General features: G+C 53.3%; 1 protein-coding gene across 2 annotated transcripts in view; it reads left to right on the plus strand.

Moving 5' to 3' along the window:
- Nucleotides 1-20,303, plus strand: part of ESRRB (estrogen related receptor beta) — a 104,336-nt gene that overhangs the window by 34,421 nt on the left and 49,612 nt on the right. For both annotated transcript variants that reach the window (XR_004900135.1, XM_028507188.2), the window contains exon 2: nucleotides 18,171-18,580. Coding sequence is in view for 1 of the 2 variants with exons in the window: in XM_028507188.2 (XP_028362989.2) it covers nucleotides 18,171-18,580 (410 nt within the window). In the remaining variant the exon portion in view is untranslated. The remainder of the gene's footprint in view (nucleotides 1-18,170; nucleotides 18,581-20,303) is intronic.

Below are 20,303 nucleotides of genomic sequence, written 5' to 3' on the forward strand. Positions count from 1 at the left end.
AGATTCTCTCTTTATCTTTAACCTTTAGCACTTTAATTATGATGTGTCTTGGAGTCGGCCTCTTTGCATCCATCTGGTTTGGGACTCTCTGTGCTTCCTGGACTTACATGTCTTTTCCTTCACCAAATTAGGGAACTTTTCTTTCATTATTTTTCATATAGATTTTCAACATCTTGTTCTTTTTTTCCCTTCTGGTGCCCTATGATGTGAATGTTGAAAAGCATGAGGTTGTCTCATAGGCTGCTTACACTCTCCTTATTTTTTGGATTTGTTTCCTCTTGTTTTTCAATAGCATGATTTTTTCTTCTTTATGTTCTAAATCATTGACTTGATTCTCAGCTTCATCCACTCTACTGCTGTTTTCCTACAAATTATTCTTTATTTCAATTAGTGAATTCTTCATTTCTGACTACATCTTTTTTATGTTGCTGAGGTCCTCACTGAGCATCCTTAAATCCCTTGAGCATCCTTATAACCAGTGTTTTGAACTCTGCATCTGATAGATTGCTTATCTCTGTTTTGTTTAGTTTAGGAGTGTTGATCTGCTTTTTCATTTGGGCCATATTTCTTTGTCTCCTCATTTTGGCAGCCTCCCTGCGTTGTTTCTATGTATTAGGTAGAGCTGCTATGACTCTCTGTCTTAGTAGTATGGCCTAATGTAGTAGGTGTCCTATACAGTCCAGTGGCACAGCCTTCACTGTCACCCAAGCTGAGTACTTGAAGTGTACCCTTGGTGTGGCCCGAGTACTCCCTCCTCTTGTAGTTGAGCCTTCATTGTTGTTGTAAGGTCAATGGGAGGGACTTACCCAGGCCAATCAGCTGCTAGGACTGGCTGTGATCACTGACCACCAACCTCTGCCTTCCGTGGAGTAGCAGCTGTTGAAGGGCAGGGTTGTGGTCCTCCAATGGGGTCTGTAGTTATCCACTGAGTCCATAGGCTTTGGAGTTTCCCATATGGTGAAGGCCAAGGTCAACCCTGACCTGTGTTTTACCCAGGGCCACCCTGCCTGGGCTATAAAGCCATCTGAGATGGCTATTACTTGTGTTGGGCTTGGCAACTCCCAGGCAAAGCCAAATTCTGAATCTAGGCTGGCTGCTCCTAGTGCCATGCCTGGGGCCACATTGAGGGGGGCTATGTTTGTTTGAGAGGATTTAGGAAGTTCTGAAGCATGAACCAAGATCAGCCATTCACATGGAAAAGTCTCTGTTATCAGCTTGGGTGGGCCCATAAGCTGGGTGGGACAGAGTCTCAGGGGATCTCCAGGGTGGAGCAAACAGTCTTAGCCAGGTTGATGGAGACTCAAATATGGCACCTGACTGCCAGCTCTGTGGCTCTGTTGTAGGGGGAGGTTCAGAAAAGGGACAATGGCCTCTGCCCACCTTTCTGTCTGGGAGAAAGCTGTCCCCCAGCTCTTGCCTCAATGCCAGACACCTCAGTTCCTTTCCATATGCCACTGGTGTCTTTCAAGCTGCTACCCCAGTGCTGGAGCTCAGAAGGAGTGAGTCTGGGTAAGTCTGTGTGTGGGTTCTTGAAGAGGAACTGCTTGGGACTCCAGAGGTTTATTCTACTGACTCAGTCCCCTCTGGTTTTTGCAGCCAGAAGTTATGGAGGCTTATCATCCTGTCACTGGAATCCTGAGCTGGGGGGGGGGGGCTGGTGTGGGGCTGGGATGCCTTGCTCCTGAGATATCCCTCCCAAATTTTTATCCACCACACATGTATGTGGGACCAGCCTGTCCATGTCTCCTCCCCTCCTACCAGTCTGGATGGATGTGGTTTCTTTAACTCCACAGTTGTCAGACTTCCATTCAACTCAATTTCTGATGGTTCTGAGTGATAGTTGTTCTATAGTTTAGTTGTAATTTTGATGTGGTTGTGTGAGGAGGTGAGCCGTGTTTACCTATGCTGCCATCTTGACCGGAAGTCCCCTGTTTTGCGAATCATTCATTCATTCAGCACTACTGAGAGCTCTCTCTGTACCCATCACTTAACCAGGTTTTGTGGGATCCAGATGTCAGTAAGACGAGGACCCTGCCTTCCAGGAGCTAGTAGGGGAAGGCTGACAACAGCAAAGTCTAGTGTGTATAAGTTATGTGTGTTCTAAGTTCAGCAGGCATTCCTAACTCCAGAAAGTTGTAGAGGGAGTGACATTTTGGTTTGGTCCAAAACTGCAGACTGTGGTGGGGGCAGAGACCTTTGTGAAGGCCACCCCTACGTGCCAAGTACTGTGCTAAGTACTTTCTTCTCATTCTTTCGTTAATCCTCTTGCAGCCCTCTGACTAAGGGAATATGATATCAATTTTAGAGATGAAACACTTTGCAGCTTGGAGAAACTAAGTGGCTTGCTTAAGTGAGCAGGAGAGAGAGATGTAGAAATGAAGTCTGAACGATATCCAAGCATGTCTTCTTTATACCATATCATGTCATGTTACACTATTAACTCACTTGAGAAATGTTTTTTAAAAGTTCAGTTAATTTCCCAAGTATCACTTCTCTTTTCGTTTTTGCACATTATCTTCCATGCATACTCTTTTTATACTGTGTATGTACATAGCCAGTGCAAAGGCCCTGGGGTAGTAATACCCTTGGTGTATTTGGGTCAGAGCAAGGGGGCCAGTGTGCCTGGACATGGGGAGAAGGGTCAAAGGTGAAGTTGGAAAGGTAGCCAGGGCTGGTTGCAAAGGTCTTAGCAGCCCATGAAAGGGACTGGATTTTATTTCCAATATGTTTTTCCACTTTCTTCCAATTCCCAGTGTTTCAACAATTGCACAATCCAACCCAGTGGATATGGCATTATAAACCAACATTAAGGTTGTTTTCAGCACTATTCATGTGTGCTTGTGGGTGTGGGGACAGGTGTGTGTTTGAAATGAATACTACAGGTCACATTTCCAGCATGTGGCCATCTGCTTCTGATGAACTACCTCAGGCTAACCTGATAGGCTTGAGATAACTGGTTCACATTGTCTGGTTGTCTGTATGGCTCCAGACCACTAAGGCCACAGCACAACTGCTGGTGGAGAGGGGAGAGGGCATTCCCAGCGACGCCCAGCTTGTGCAAAGGAGCAGGGCCAAGGTGGAGCTAGGTGGACCGGAGGCCTCTGGCCTGCAGGGGGAGCTGGTGGTCAGGAAGAAGATGCCTCCTGAGGACAACACAGGAGTCACATGGCTCTTCACCTTCTCTTTGAGGAGCAACGTTGGAGCTTCTAAAATTTTTCTAGTTAGAAAAAAAAAACCAACCTTTTTATTAGAATCGTCTTGCATTTACAGAAAAATTGCAAAGATAGTGTGGTCTCACATACCAGTGCCTGGTTTCCCTCTCTCGAACTTCTTACACGGCTGTCGTATGTGGTCACAACGGAGACACGGGTATCGGTGCGTTACTATGAACTAAGCCCCACATTCTACTCCGACTTCATTTATTTTTCCACTGAGGCCTTTTTCTCTTCCAGGATCCACAACCCCACAGAGCATTTTGTGGTCCTGTCCCTTTAATCTCCTTTGGTCTGTGACGGTTTTTCAGCCTTTCCTCATTTCATGACCTTGAAATTTTGGAGGCAGCTGGCCAGGTAGTTTGCTTTTGCATATTTAAACTATTTCCATTTGGAACTGTGAGCTTCAGAGGCTGTGAAATGTGGAGGTCAGGCTCAGAACTCAGGCATCGGAGGGGTCTGGGTTCAAATCTTGGTTCTGTCCCCAACCCACAAAAGGACATTGATCAAGGACCCCTTCCATCCTCAGCTTCTCCACCTTCACCATGGCAGTGGGACTTTTCACCCTGGTTACCTGGACAGATGTGTAAGCACTCGGCCACCTGGGTTCACTTTGGGTTTCCTTTGTGAGGGGACACCACCCGGTGGGACTGGTCACCTGGAAACCTTGTTCGCGTCCTCTCCAGGAGTCAGGGCTGTGACATGCCAGCGTGTGGATGTGGAGGGTGTGACGGCATTGTGGGAGACAGACAGTTTGCCAAGCTTTTGAAAAGTAGTGTCCTAATCGGATCCTCACGGTAACTCCATGAGGTAGCAAGATGGGTTATCACTGTTTTAGAGACGGAGAAACTGAAGCCCAGAGAAGGTCAAGAACCTGCTGAAGGTCATGGAGGAAGGAAGGGGCAGAAGCCAAGACTTGAACCTGGACTGGGAGAGCCCAGATTTGGGTGACTGCTCCTTGCCGTGTAGCCTGGCCCAAGCTGGCCGGTGGATGGGGTGGGCAGCTCTGGGGTGGGTGTGGGTGGAGAAGCCCTGCTCCTCTGATGCTGGGCTGGAGTGGGGGGTCCCCCATGGGGGGGCAGGAGGACCGGTGTTTCACTGGGCAGACGCATCAGGGTGGGAGACTAGGGAGTTATGGATTCCTAGTCTTTACACGTCGTATTGATCTCAGGTCATTGTATTACAGGGAGCGTTTCATTTTGTAATGTGGATTTTTTTTTCTTAAGGTGATTTCATTTTTAACCCTTGAGTTACCTGTGAAACCAATATGAACTAAAAGCTTGTGACGGGTGTCCAGCTTCCCAGGTTAACCTCGGGACTGACGGTCCCGTTTGCCTCCCGAGGGTCCTGTGTCACCTCCCGTAGACCTCTCTGGCGGAGGTCTAAGGGCTGTCTCCATTTCCCAGAGAGGGCAGTAGAGGGACTGGGGCCAGACAGGGCAAGTACCTGTCTCAAGGACACACAGCCCCAGCACTGGGGCAGAAGCCAAATCAGTTAGTCTCTGGGCTCTTTCGATCGGGTGTAATAAGACCTCAGAAGACCTTGTACTGTTTGTTATTTCTTTAAAAACTGGAAATGTAAACTATAAGATTGCAATTCTGCCCTTCAAATGGGAGCTGGAAGGGTGTGTGTGTGAGAGAGCAAGAGAGAAAGAGAGAAAAACGTTAGGTGAGTGTGTTATGCGGACAAAGCAAAGAGCCAAAATTTACCTTCAGTCCCACCAAGACGCAGAGTCTGGAAGTGTGGGCCCCTGGGACCTGTGGCTGCCATTCCCTTGCCATTGGGAGTCCCCACTCCATCCACTTTGAACTCTCTCCATGCAGGGCTCACAGGCCACCTGCACCCCCATAGCTCTGTGCGCCGATAACACAGCCCTGGCAGTTCCTCTGGTTCCGAGTGACATCTCACCTGCCTGCCCCCGACATCGAGGTGTATTGGGTCTCTGGACAGCCTCCTGTCTCACGAGCAGGTTGTGTTTACCCTGCCCTTCCATCCTTTTGGCCCTGGTGGCTGGGCCTGGGCCACAGGTGTGTGCTCCAGAGGATGGCTTCTGTTCAGGCCTGCTGCTGTCTTTGTCCATTTGGATGACTACAACACAATCCCATAATCCACATGGCTTATAAACAACACAGATTTATTTCTCCCAGTTCTGGGGTCTGGGAAGTCCAAGATCATGGCCCCAGCAGGTTCCGTGTCTGATGAGGACCCAACTCCCGGTTCATAGACAGCGGTCTTCTCACTCTGTCCTCGCATGGTGCAAGGTGGCGAGGGGGCTCTCTGGACCCTTTTTAACCAGGGCACTGATGCCATTCACAAGGGCTCTACCCTTGTGACCTAATCACTCCCAGAAGGCCCCGCCTCCTAACACTATCACCTGGGCCAGGGACAGGTTGCAACACATGACCTTTGGGTGGACACATTGGGTTCATGGCACCTGCCATTCTCTTTCTGGTTGTTGGCAGCCCCTGCCCCTCCTTTGAGCCCAGAGCCACCAGGAGGTGGACAGAGGCCATTTCTCTTCTGCCACCTTTAAAAGCCAATCTGTCCACAAAAGGGAGAAGCAACCTTTAGGAATTATCACGCTTCTCCAGAGTTAGTCCTTGATCTTCCTGTGGGTGGGGCTGGGGGAGCCCCGAGGGACTGAACCCCAAGACGTGGGTGTCAGAATGGATTAGAGTTCAACACTTTGCCCTTTAACACACCCGAGACACTGTGCGACCCCCGACACTCAACATCCTTATGCCTCAGTGGATTTTCCCATCTGTAACATAGGACTAAAAATCCAGAGTTATCATGAGGGTTAACAAAGCCTGTATATGTAAAGCACTTTGCACACAGTTAAGTGCTTAACAAGAAAGGAAATTTCACATTATTATTCCATTAAATAATACAGTGGCATTAATGTCTTTTTTCCTCCAAAGGGCTTCCATGTCTGTATTCTCCTTACAACAAGCCAGCGCAGTGGGGTGGTGGCTCTTGGGTCCAGTTCACCCATGCAGCCTCTGAGATGCAGGGAAGGGCAGCAAGGCCACCAATGCCATGCGACAAAGCAGTGGGGCTGCTGAGGCCTGACTCGGGCCCAGGGGCCCCCGGCCGGGTCAGGTGTGTGCCCAGTCCGGCACACCTGCAGCCGCAAGGGCGCGGCAGCAGCCCCTGCCTCCCAGTTTTCACCCATGCTCCTTCCTCCCCTCCTCAGGAGCAGCCGTCCTCCCACCACCCAGCCCCGCTCTGACTTCCCAGGGAAGGGACCCCCAATTCTACTTGGCACTGGTAGGGGGTGACTCTACCTCTCAAGCCAGTGGCAGAGCTGGTGTCACTGCCAGCAGCATCCCTTCGGTGAGATGAAGGTTGCATTAGTGAACAGTAATTGAAATGCAAAATAACATTTTGATCGAGCCAGCAGGCTGTTTATTTATCAGATCAATAGTCAAAATGCTCCATCTGGAGAAGTCAGCTTGATAAGTGACAGCTTTTCCAAGGACAAGCCCAGTGAATCCAGTGCCCCATCAGCCCCAACAGCCCAGGGCAGGGCCAGGCACCTGGGACTGCCCCCCTCCTCTGCTCCCCCTTTCCACATTTTCTTCTTAGACCCAGTTCCTAGAGGAGACAACAGACCGAGACCCAAACTACCAGGCCCTCCTTGCTGTGGCTGGAAGGACCTGCGCTTCCGAGAGCTCAGGAATCATAGTTGCCAGCTCGTGTCTATCAAGCACTTATGATGTGCAGGTGCTGCTGGGGGCGCTTCCCATTCATGGTGTCATTTAATCCTTGACAAACTCTGTGAGGTTTGGGAACTTTACGTTACACATTCCGCAGGTGAAGACACTGAGGCGTGGAGAGGTTAAGCAACCGGTTGCCCAAGGAGTAAGTGACAAAGACAGGGTTCGAGTCCACGGGATTGGGGCCCAGACCCCTTGTGCCTGGACCCTCTCCTGACCCCTCTCCAGAGAGCGGGGAACAGCGGCGGACCCTTTCACTTACATGGAGTCAGGTTCTGGCTCTGTCTTGCCAACCCCACTCTCCACGGGTTTTCATGAATGACATTGAGTCTTGTGTTGAGCAGGGGTGTCCAACCTTTTGGAGTCGCTGGGCCACACTGGAAGAAGAGCTGTCTTGGGCCACACCTTACATACACAGACACTAGTGAAGACTGATGAGCAAAAAAAAAAAGGATTTTAAGTAAATTTATGATTTTGTGTTGGGCCGCACTCATAGCCATCCTGGGCCGTGTGCAGCCCACAAGCCACAGGTTGGACGCCCCTGTCCATTAAAGTGTCTTTTGTAACATTTCAAAACCAGATTTCTTGATGTGTGGGTCTCAGACTCCAGCCTCTATCAATCGCTTCCAAGCACATCACATCATTTCGGATTCACACATCTTCCATAACGTCTCACGCCAGCATGAGCAGGATTCAGTGGGAGCTGGTGGCGAGGCTGACCCTTAGGTCCTTCAGGGGGGGACTGTGGGATTCAGGCTTCTGGGCTCTGCTCCTTCGGCACTGGCTGGCCCCCTTGCTCTGACACTGGTCCTGTCCTATGGCTCAGGCCGTGACTGTCACATCCTGAGTGGATGTTGGGCCTGGGGACTCTTATCCCACCCAACAACTCTAAGGCCTCCTCATTCATTTGTTCAAACGTTCACTGGGCACCTACTGGGGCCTGGAAGTGCTCCGGACCACGGACAGCAGCAGAAAACAGAGCAGATGCAGCCCTGCCCTCGTCTCAGGGACAAGGGCCTCAAGGTGGGAGCTACCGCCAAGAAACAGCCCTGGGGCCGTGGGGCTGGCACAGAGTACCAGGGGGACAGCGGGCAGAGGACAGCACTGCAGAGGCGGGGGCCGGGCCCCCAAGGCCTCCCCAGCTGCAGTCAGGACACCTGCTTTCTGATGGGAAGCCCTGGCTATTTTGAGCAGAGGAGTGTTGTGACTAAGTCCGCCTTTGCTTTGTAACTCACTCCTGCGCTTTCTGGCTCTGTGACCCCTGTCAAGATGTTTAGACCCTCTGGGCCTCAGTTTCCTAATCTGTAAAATGGGGAAAATGTTGAAGTACCCACTTCAACAGGTGCAAGGAATCAGTGACTGAGTGCATGTAGTTCCATGCCCAGCACACAGTGAGGCCTTTATCATCACACTGTCATTCACGTCGCTGAGGTCAGAAGCAGGTTCCCAGGTGGCTACAGCGCCAGGCCCTCACCTGTCTGCCCCAGTTCAGAGGTCTCCTTGTCATCTGCCCAGAGACCAAACACCTGATTCGGGAAGAGGAATGGATGCCTCAGGCTTCCCGTGCCGTCTCTGCTGTGCATAAGGCCACACAGACAGGACCACAGCCATGACCAGGTGGCGGATGGAAGGGCTGTCCCCCTCATTGGTTCTGTCCTGCACACTGGCCAGTGGGAACACACACAGGGAGGTGGTGGTAAGGCCCACCAAATTGCTGATTCCGTCTCGGGTGGCATCAACAGAAGTATAGTGCCTGGGATGAGGGAGGTGTCAGAACCCACCTGAAGGGCTGCGCTCAGTTCTTACGCTCTTCTGCAGGAGCGATGGACAGAGCAGACGGCTGTTCTCGAAAGAGGGCGAGTGTCGGCCCTGGTGAGGAGAGGTGGCCCCCTCCAGCAATCTAGTGGGCTTAGCATTGCTGCGTAGGCCCCGAGGGAGAGAGTTGTATAAACTGCACTGGCAGCTCCAGAGGGAAGAAATATTTGGCTCTTGACAAGAGGTTTTTTTGTTTGTTTGGTCTTGTTTTGTGTTTAAACAATGTGAGTGGTCTGAAGATGGGAACAACTTCTTCCTGAACTAGTGATCTCCCTGTCACTGGGGTCTTCAACAAAGGCAGGCGGCCACTTGGCGACAAGGACAGACCGGAGGCCCTCTGGGTCCTGGCCTGGTCCGAGTGCCCCGGGCAGGAGGAGGACGCTGCCCGCCCCGCCCGGTCTCTGCTGTCCTCCAACCCAGCCCTCGCCCTGACTGCCTGCCTCCCTCTGTGCCTTCAGGCCTCTGCTTACATGTCTCCTCCTCAGAGAGGCCTTCTCTGGCCACCGCATTTGAATGCTCCACCTGCCACCTGGTCCCCTTCCTTGTCCTTCCTTCGCAGCGCCCATCATTAACTGAACCAATACCCTTTGGTGGGCACCACTAGCTATCATTACTAGCCACTGGGTGTCAGTGACTTGACCCAGCAGGCATTCACCTTCTGCCCACTCAACATTCCGGTGAGCATGTTCAGCAGGCAGCCTTGCAAGATGTTCTCCAGGGGTGTGGGCTCCTTCCAGTTTGTGGCTCTGCCACCCCCCAGGGCTTCAGAGCCCCCTGCTGGATCCTCCACCTGCGTCCTCTGGAGCCTTTGCCCAGATCCTGTGTGGCCTGTAGGGTGGAAAGAGACAGAGGGGGAGGGGGGAGAGGGGGCAAGAGCGTCAGGGGAGATTTTTATGGGCCAGAAAGGGGGAGTGGCTTACATCACTTTGTCCACGTTCCATTGGCCAGCACGAGTTGGTGGCCACAGCTAACCGAAAGGGAAACTGGGAAATGTACTATTTCTGATGTCTAGAAGAAAATGAAATTGCTTTGGGTGAACTCCTAACAGTCTCAGCTATCGTTACCATATTTCATTGAATCTATGACATCATCTATTGTTAAAGACACCATTATTTTTGGAACCACTAATTAAATTAAACTATGGCATGCTATCAATTCAGGATGCATTCTGATTGCCAAGATGTTAAAACATGAAAAAAAAATGGTGTAGCTTAGAGTCAGTGAAACAGGGACTCGCCATTCCTTGAGGGCAGTAACCATCCACAGGGCGGGAAAAGTGTCTGCCCCACCCCCACAGATACTCAAGAATTGGTCATGACATGAATGAGAGAGGGAGGGGTGAATGAATGAGATGGTGTGTGAGTTGTTCGTTCGGTCACGTGTCAGAACCCGCTGTGTGTAGGCTGTGGAGTCAAGGGACCATGGTCTTCTCACTCACCCAAGCAGAGGTGCCCTGGGCTTGCGAACACTCACCAACCACAACGAAGCCTTGCTCCCGGGAATCTGCCCCTGGCCAGCACCCTTCTCCGCTGCCAGCTTCCGTAGTCTTCTCCCTCGCTGCACATGGGGGTGAGGCATGACCTTGTTCACACTTGAGCTGTCCATCTTACTGCTTCTGTCTCTAGAGAGGCAGACATGACACCACAGGTCTCATGGGAGAGACTCATTGTTGGGTCCGGTGCACACCCCCGGGTCAGCCCGCTGGGCCAGTGGTGTGGAGATCTGTAAGAACTTCGCAATTCTTGCAGGAACTCGTGTGTGTGTGTGACAGAGAGAGCAATAGAGAGAGAATGAATGCTGGAGTGGGATGTCCCCTTTTGGAAGAGAGGCTAGTTAGTAGTTCTAATAGTTGTTTCTAAGTAGTGCCTGAATGAGGAGACCCCTTTGCCTGAAAAGGGACTGTCTTGGTGGAAGTTCCGGCATGCAGGGAGGCGTGCAAATGCGTGATTAAATGTGTGGCGAGGTAGATGCTCAGATGGACGAATGATAGAAAGAGAGAGGGAATAAGACAGTCGTGCTTGCGATGGGATTGGACTTTTTAAAGGCTGTGAATGGAAGTCATCTCCTCATTGCCAAAAAGGAGTGCCAACTGCTAACATTTATTTATTGAGTACTGACTGTATACCAGGCACTGTTCCAAGCTCTTTTCTGTATTAAGTCGGTAGTCCTCAAGAGGACCCTGTGAGGTGATAGCGATCACTCCCATTTTACAGATGAGGAAACTGAGGCACAGAAGGGTTAACTGACTTGTAAGGGACAAAACTGCAATTCAAACCCAGGCAGTCCAGCTGCAGCCCCAAGGCTCCAAGGCCCAGCAGCTGGATCACATGTCATCTGGAAACTGCCAGATCCGGTCAACGACAGACGGTGGGATGCTTATACCCCATCAGTACTTGGGAGAAGAATTAAGTTCAAAGACACCAGTTCTCCAATAGCTCTTGAAAGGAAGGCTGCTAGAGGTGTGTCTGGGGTGTATTCTGAATGTGTGAAGCTGTCCTTCCTCCGAACACACCCTGTGTGGCGGTCAGAGGCCAGAGTCAGCCAACTGGGCCAGAGTGAGAGTCTCCAGGTACTTTGGGCTCCTCCCTAAGGACACTCAACGGAGAGGACCAAGGTGGAACTGGCCTCCCTGGTGGGGGCTGGGGGGCCTAATTGGCAGCAGCCGCCATCTAAGCCGGTCGAGCCGTCCTCTGCGGGCCCTCCCTGCCGTCCTCCACGGTGAGTTGTCGCCTCCTCCTTTGGCAGAGCCGCTCTCTTCTCATCGTGATGGATGCAGCCTGGAAAGTCAAGGGTAAAAAGCCCCAATTGAAGGCACTAATTACCCATCATTATTTTCCATTCCGTAATTTGTGTGGAACGAGATTTCCATCAGTTGTCCGGGATCAGCCTGGTTTTGACTAATCCTTCCAACGACAAGATGCTTAATTACAGATTTTTGCCTGAGCTCCAGCGCACAGCAGGAGGCAGGTTCTCACTGAAGCCAGTTTGCTATTGGGTCATTTTGCAGTCCCGGGTCCCAGAGGGGCTCCCGAGGGGAAAAAGGAAGAGAGTGCTAGGCAAGTGTCACTGAGGAGACCAGGTAACACAGAACACCGCAGGAACAGTGTGGTGGTAGCCCTGCAGTGATGGAGGCTGGCAGGCGGGCCGCTGCCCGAGTCGGCTCCTTCTCCAGGGCAGGCCACGGACTCGCTGGGTCTCTAAAGCCCCAGCCAGCCCCCAACCAGCCCCCAACCAGCCTGGCTCTCCAGTTAGTAACTTTGAGCAAGGCACAGCTTCTTGGGGCTTTAGTTCCTCACCTGAAAGTCACAGGGTAGGCAGGAGGATCTCTGGGAACTTATAATTCACTGACTCCTGCTGTGCTGGTGTGTCCATCCAGAAAAATGGGTCTATTACTGAAAGATACACATACACTCTAAGATTTCAATCACACAATAGTGATAAAGCCCCATTCATTAAAATATGTGATTCAGGCTACTCAGGGAAGGTCAGTTTGAATTAAAGAAACATCTGGGTTTAAGAAAAAAATATATATATAATATTATATATAATTATATATATAAGTAATGGATCTCAGATGCACAGAATTTAATTAACTATAATCCTTGGTTCATAATACTCCTCATTGGCCTCCTCACCCTTCCTTTCTCCCTCCCTTCCTCCCTCCCTCCCTCCCTTCCCCCTCACTCCCTTCCCTTCCTCCCCTCCTCCCTCCCTCCCTTCCCTTCCTTCCTTCCTCCCCTCCTCCCTCCCTTCCCCCCTCCTTCTTCCCTCCCTCCCTTCCCCCTCCCTCCCTTCCCTTCCTCCCTCCTCCATCCCTTCCTCCCTCCCTTCCTCCCTCCCTCCCTTCCCCCTCCCTCCCTTCCCTCCTCCCTCCCTCCCTTCCTCCCTCCCTTTTTCCCCCCTTCCTCCCTTCCTTCCTTCCCTCCCTTCCCTATAATAAGAGCCCATGCATTCATGTCCCAACAGGAATCTTGGGCCTTGACAATGAACTCACATTTAGCCACGTGGTCCTCCCCTTCCTAACCCCCATTAAAGGCTCATTCTGCATTCTTGAATCATATATTTTGTATTTATTGTTGTCCAGTTTCAGTTGTCCCACTTTTCCCCCTTGCTCACCCCAACCCCGTCACCCCCACTCCCACAGTCAGTCCCCCGCATTGTCTGTGCCCAGGAGTCTTCTACTCACGTTCCTCTGCTTGACCCTCCCGCTTCTTTCCCCGTTAGCCGCCCCCACTCTGGTCACTGTCAGTTTGTTCTTTATTTCTGTGTCTCCGGTTCTAGTTTGCTCATTTATTTGTTTTGTTGATTAGGTTCCACTTATAGGTGAGATCCTATGGTATTTGTCTTTCACCACCTGGCTTATTTCACTTAGCATAATGCTCTCCAGTTCCACCCATGCTGTTGCAAAGAGCAGGAGTTACCTCTTTCTTTCTGCTGCATAGTATTCCATTGTGTAAATGTACCCCAGTTTTTTTCAGATATCCCATGCAGCAATGTTTTCACTGATACATGCCCTAGGGCAGGGCTTATAAAGGAAAGAATAAACAAATGGGATCTTATCAGACTAAAGGGCGTCTGCACGGCTAAAGAAACCATCAACAAGATGGAAAGGGAACCAACCATGTGGGAAAACACATTTGCCAATGATACCTCAGACAGGTTTGATCTCTGAAGTATATAAAGAACTCACACAACTCCACACCAGGAAGACAAGCTATCCAATTGAAGAATGGGCAAAGGACCTGAACAGACACTGTCCAAGGAGGACATCCAGAGGGCGCACAGACACATGAAGAAATGCTCAGCATCACTAGCCATCAGAGAGATGCAAACTGAATTACATTTTTGAAGGAAGTTCAGCTGCGTTCCTTCCAGGTGCCTGAGAGGCTGACCCCTAACCCAGCCTGGCTGCACGGCCAGAGGGCCGGCTGCCTTGACAGTTCAGGTGGCCCCGCTTAGCAGACCCATTATAGAAATTTGCGTTAAGAGTCTCTCAAGTGTTCAGAAGCCATTTTTCTTCTGTAGAATGATGCCCCTTTCAGGCTTATGTCTCCTCTTACTTTGCCTAGCCAGCCGCGTTCCCTCCTAATACACGGCAAGTTCAGTGTGGAACGAGCTCTTCTAGATCTGGGGACGTGTTGGGGAAAGAGCGTTGCCGGGTTTAACCGCAGGCCCCCTGCGGCTGGGTTTTCTAGAAGGGGTTTCCTGGGAGGCCACAGCAGCAGCAGGCGTCCCCTGAGGGCTCGCTGTGTTAGTTATCTCGTGCTCGCCCAGAACGAGCCCGTTTTACAGATGAGGACCCTGAGGCCCAGAGAGGGTGACCTGCTGACCCCCCAGGAACAGCTGCCGCACGATGGGACTGGCGCATCTGGTGCCAGAGTGCAGGCTTGTAACCAGCAACGGGCTCGGCTGCTTGTTTCTGCCCGGAGAGGGGTGGTCCCGGCACAGAGCCAGAGGAGGGCTCTGAGGGCAGCCCCTCCGCAGGCGGCCCAGATCTCTGCGTGGGGTGGGGTGGGCGCTGCCCTGCAGAGGAGAGCAAGCCAGGCGCTGGCTAACCCGTCCGGGCCATCCTTCCTCTCTCCAGGAGTTTGTGTCATGAGGGCCACAGATGCCTGGGGTGACAGCTTAAAACTGTAGGATTGTTTCGTGGTGATAACCTCTGCAGGTCCGTGGAAGAACTTCTCAACTGCTGGGTTTCACTCAGAACTCCCAAGATTCTGTTGGTCTCCGTGTTAGGAAAATCTTCAGCCCATTGTGCTGTCCAGCAGAGGCAGAGAGCCCCCGAATCAGCTCAGGCGCCCCTGGAGCTCAGGCTGCTCTGGGGTACAGGGCCCCACCCCTGGTCCCTGGGAGTGCCAGGGCAGCACTGGGTGAGGGTGGAGGGGGCCTTGTTTAATCATACGATGGCCAGTTGAGGCCAAGGCAGCTCTGGCTGTATTCCTGTTCTGGACAGATCACCAGAAAAACGATGCCTTGAGGGGCACCGACCGCTCACCCCTGCTCTTTCAAAGGCTGCCTAGATGCAGCATCTGGCCCCTCCAAGTAGAGTCAACAGTCATCGACCCAGCTGGGACCTGCACCCTGACCAACCACAGAAGGGGGGCTCAACACGGCTCCCTCCTCCCCCGAGCACAGCGTCAGCTGGCTCCCCTGACTCCGATCCCGAAGCTGTACTCCCCTCTTGAACCCTCTCAGCCCCGCACCCGCAGCCACCCCCTCCTGGACCTGCCACCAAGGCTCCCCCCGCCACTCTTCCCCTGCCCCCCACTCTCCCATCCTTCCCATTTTCTCGCCTCTTCTTCCTGCCGTTCCTACCGTGCCTTAGCCTCCACCCCAGAAACCACCACCACGCTAGGCCTGGGCTTCTCCCACTTCCACCCTTTCTGACCTCACGCCCCTGTCTTGAAATCGCACCGTTCGCTTGCCCAGCCCTCAGTTCCTGCAGACCTTGTCCGCCCTCTTCCCTCGTGCATCCAAGCCAGGGGTTTTCAGCTGGGGGTGATCTTGTGCCCTCCAGCCCCGGAACATTTGGCGACATCTGGAGAAGGTTTCAGTCATCCCATCTGCATGAATGGAGCCAGACCAGTGGGGCCCGCCGGGGGGCCCTGTCAGTCAGTGTTGTACCCACCTGCCCCTTTCCAGAGCTCCGCACGCTTGTGTTCGTTAGTGTCTGGCCTTCCTTGAGGGCTTCTGAGATCTCGGGCTGTGCCTGGCACGTTCCCCTGGTCTGCACAGCACTTAGCACGTAGTAGGTGCCCGAAATACAGGTTGACCGTTTCTGGAAAAGACATTCTAGTGGGGCCAAAATAATGATCACAGATGAGAGAAAGCTGCCAGAATGAAATAATTAGAATTGACCCCTCCCTGAGCTGGGACTCAGGCATCCAACTGGCCCTTGCTTCCTTCTCAGCCCCAGGGTCGCTGACCTGGGCCTGGGGGCGGGGCCTGGAGTGGAGTGGGCATGCGTTGGCTGCCCAGCCCACTGCAGGAAGCTCTGTGCCCTTCCGAACCCAGAAGGAGAGGGGCAGAAGGGGAAATGAGAATCTTAGGGGACCACCCACCCTGGTATCCTTTGGGGCAGTCTGAGCCATGAAGCTGGGCGAAGACAGCAGGGACACTTGTGGCCTGCTGTCCACGGGGAATGGCTGCAGGCCTCTCTCCCCCTTCTCCCCTCAGGACACACGCTTCTCGTACATCCCAGGGACTGAAGCCGCGGCACATAATTCATGCTCACTAAGTAGTAGCTGCTCTAATTACTGTTGATGTCAAGTGTATCTCCCGGAGGATCTCCGGAGCTCGGGGGGAGGGGCGAGGACGGAGGGCAGCGCTGGGAGCTGTCTCACCCAGCGGGGTTTGTCACAGCTGGCCTGGGAAGTCCCTGCGAACTGCAGAGCCTGCAGCAGTGGGCAGGAGGGGGCTACACAGGAAAGAGCACCGGGTTGGCCCTCCCTGCCTGCCCGCCCCACGCAAGGGTGTTGTGGGGAGGGACCCAAAGGTGCACTTGTGTTTGCTCTGGCAGATTTTCGCCTGGGTTACATACCCTGCCAGGCTGATGGTGTTTCCTGAGGACAAATCAGGACCCACTTGGTGGGTGGAGGGGAAGCGGGTGGCTGTGGGGAGCCCAGGGAGATGACAGATCACCAGTGAGTCATGTAAAAGGACTCAGGGGAGACCCTCCACTGGGCCAGTGTGAGCAAAACCTGGGGCTTGTGGGAGAGGTGTCTCCCAGGACTCGAGGACTCAGAATGCTCAATTCAGAACACAAGGAACCTGGGAGCCTCTATCTCCAAACACCTTGTTCCAGTAAACAATAAACTTGTTAAGAGTAGGAGCCCTACCCTAATCTTTTATCTCAGAATCTGCAGCATCCAGTTGAGAACTGTTTCCGGGCAACAATTCCCTATCTCCAGTCATCTTCAAGTGCAGATGAATGGGAAGGCCCCTTGGGGGCACATTAACTGTGAACTCAGTAGTGGACCAGGGACAATGAAGGCTCCCCCCATCACGAGGTTGCATTTGGTGACTTGGGTGTGTGACCAAGGTTGTGTGGTGGCGGCAGGCTTTGCAGGGGTGAGGAGGCCGCCCCTTCCCTCAGGAGGCCGCTCAGAACACAGGGGCTCCCTGCGAGGGACACGAGCAGGACTGTGGCTGCTTCGCCAGGGGAGCCCCCAGCACTGAGACCCTCCTCCTCAGTCTGGAGCCCTCTTGCCACTCATGGGCCGCACCTCGGACCTCTCCAGCTCTTTTCCATCTCTAGGGCCTTCCCTCTTTCCTTTCACTTGCTCCCCAGACGCAAGCCTCGGCCTCCCCTTCACCTCCACACGGCCAGGCCAGGCCAGGGACTAATGGGCCTGGACCCGCCTCCTGACTCCAGGCCTCTGCCTGCTGGCCCCAGAGGGCTGGGGCTGGGCAGCAGCTGGGCTTCCCTAATGGTGTTCCTCATCTCCCTGCTGTGAGCTCCTCCAGCCCATTCCAGAGGGGTCCTTCCCGTCACCCAGGGAGCCGGGACTGGGAGGGCCACACCCTGCTGCCCACCTACCCACCGGGGTTCTGAGAGGGGGGACTTTCCTTACAGGAAAGCACGTGATGCTTCTCAGGGACCCTGTCACGTGGATGTTGATGAAGCTCCGGTGAGGCGATCCGCCGGGAAGGTTGAAATTTAAGGTTAAGAGAAACAGCTGAGGAAGCGAGGAGTCGGGGCTGGAAGCCTCCCTCCTGCTGTCTCTGCGGGGAAGAGCTGGGCGGAAGGCGGCCCGCTCAGAGGCCTGGCAGGGAGGTGGGCGAGGGGGCCTGCGGCCACCCTCCACCCTCCAGAAGTGCCCTGGGCCAGCGGCAAAGCCCAGAGGGCAGCCAGTTTATCTGGGACCTTAGCTACAAGCCCTGCTTCTGGCCCTGGCCGACTCCTCCAGCACCTCTGGCTCCAGTCTCAGTGATGGTGGTGCAGGGAGGGGGAAGCTCCAAGCTCCATGGCCCAGAGGAACGGGGCAAAATTGGTTTACCGGATCACTGTCCGGAGGGTAAGTGGTCCAGGGCCTAGCATGCCCAGGCTTCTTCAAGTGTAGCTACCATGGATTGTATTCTGGTGCAAAAAGCTTGGCCAGATATTTTGGCCACATTGTTTACCAACACTTTTGGTCACCCTCAGGTCGGTAATTTGCAAAGGGCTAGATGCCTAGTCTGACGTATAGTGATCAGACAGATTTTCTTTGAAGACTTAGAGGGTGCTGGGAGGAGAAGGGTGTAATGCTCAGAAACTTGCTGGAGGCGGTGCCCAATGGATCTTCTCTGCTGAATTGTATCTCCTTAGCAGAGAGCCCCTCCCACCGCCCCACCCAAGGGTGCCCAGAGCCCGGGGCTAATTCCTGGGGATGGTGCCACACCTCGGCCTCCTCAGACCTGACTTCCCCTCACTCTGTGTCTCCAGGCTGCTGAACAGGATGTCCGCAGACGACCGGCACCTGACCTCCAGCTGCGGCTCCTTCATCAAGACGGAGCCGTCCAGCCCGTGCTCGGGCATCGACGCCCTCAGCCACCACAGCCCCAGCAGCTCGTCGGACACCAGCGGGGCCTTTGGCCTGGCCCTGGGCGCCCACGCCAACGGTCTGGACTCGCCGCCCATGTTTGCAGGCGCCGGGCTGGGAGGCACCCCGTGTCGTAAGAGCTACGAGGACTGTGCCAGCGGCATCATGGAGGACTCGGCCATCAAGTGCGAGTATATGCTGAACGCCATCCCCAAGCGCCTGTGCCTCGTGTGTGGGGACATTGCCTCTGGCTACCACTACGGCGTGGCCTCCTGCGAGGCCTGCAAGGCCTTCTTCAAGAGGACCATCCAAGGTGCGTGACAGCCCTGCATAGGTGTGGGAGGGGGCGCCCGGGCCTGCGGCCGAACAGGCAACCGCGTGATCCCCCGAGCTGCCAGGTCAGGCCTGGGTGCTGGGAGCAGAGACTTGAGGGCCCCCTTTTCTGTCTCACAGATTGCCTCATCACGGCTGCGCCCCTCACTGGGATGGGGGACACAGTCAAATGTGTGCCCCTCAGAAAGCCGATTGGGGGGGGATAGCATTTTTTGCCTTGCAATTGCAAATCTCTCGAAATATAAAGGGCCTCTCTCTCCCCCACCCCCCTTATTACACAAGTGAAACATGACTTTTTCACGGGGGCTCAGGCTGGCTGAGCAAGGAGACGTTCCCCAGACCACTCACCCCATCCAGGGCCCAGTGTGGCCTGTGTTCTAGGGTTTTGCCGATGCGTCTGCGTGTCAGCTGAGTCGTGTCCCAGTGGCTAGGGGGTGGCTGCGTCTTTCATGGGTAATGGAGCCAATCATTCTGATGAAGGCCTGCCAGCGCCCTGATGGGTCCCCTCTGGAAATCAACCCCTAGTTCAACTGGGGATGTTGATGGGCTGTTATGAAGTTCAAGGCACAGGCCCAGCCCAGAGAGACGGCCAGGCTGCGGAGCTGAGCTCCCTCCTGCAGCAGCAGGCGTGGGTAGAACACGGGCAGCCCCCGTTCAGCCAGGCATCTGCCGAGCGCTGCTCCAGGTGCTTGTGACAGAGGAGACAGAGGGCCCAGCTCCCGCAGATCGCTGAGATGGGCAGTGCCACTGGGGCGGGCGCTGCCAACCAGCCTGGGGAAAACCAGGGGCACCTGCCCTGCCCCGGGCCTGGATGCCTCCTCCAGGGCTGGCCTGCCTGTCCCCAGGCAGTCCTTCCCCCGCTTCCCTTTTGGAAGAGGCAGGCCGAGCGTCCCCGGGATGGTTCTCAGGGTATTCATTCAACAAATATTGATTTGTTGAGATCTCTTCAGATGACTGTTTATTTGTTAAACCTGTCATGGGCGTCAAGATCGGTCGTGTTTCCGATTCTGCGTATCGGTTGAGATGGTATGGTGCAGTGGCTGGCCCTCCAGCTCCTGGGTCAGACGGCTCCCCTCGCTACCTTACGGCCGGATGCCGTGGGCCGCAGTCCCTTGCTCACCCTCAGGGAGAGGACACGGCCCTGCCCCACAGGGAGCGGTAGAACAGGGTTGGGGTAATATGTATCGAGCACTTAGAAGAGGCACTGGCACCTAGTGAGTACAGAACAAGTGTTTGTAATAATTACTTCCACTTTTATAGTATCCCTTAAGACATCACTAAGACAATGGAGATACAATTTGTGTTATCTGACAGAGCAGGCTTTTCTAATTGCATATATTTAAATAAAACTATAATTATTTTGACTTAACAGGATTTAAATTATCTTAGCTATTGTAGTTATAGATAGTATTTTGTTTGTTTGGTTTGTTTTTTTAAGATTTTATTTACTTATTTTTAGAGAGGGAAGGGAGGGAGGTAGAGAGAGAGAAACATCAATGTGCAGTTGCTAGGGGTCATGGCCTGCAACCCAGGCATGTACCCTGACTGGGAATCGAACCTTCGACATTTTGGTTCGCAGCCCATGCTCAATCCACTGAGCTACGCCAGCCAGGGAATAGTATTTTGTTTAAAAAAGGAACTCTTTAAAAAAAAAATAAACATGGCAAAAATTCAAGCAGATCGAAAGAGCAAAGCAGTAGAAA

The sequence above is a fragment of the Phyllostomus discolor genome, chromosome 1, assembly GCF_004126475.2.
Source record: "Phyllostomus discolor isolate MPI-MPIP mPhyDis1 chromosome 1, mPhyDis1.pri.v3, whole genome shotgun sequence".
Lineage (NCBI taxonomy): Eukaryota > Metazoa > Chordata > Mammalia > Chiroptera > Phyllostomidae > Phyllostomus > Phyllostomus discolor.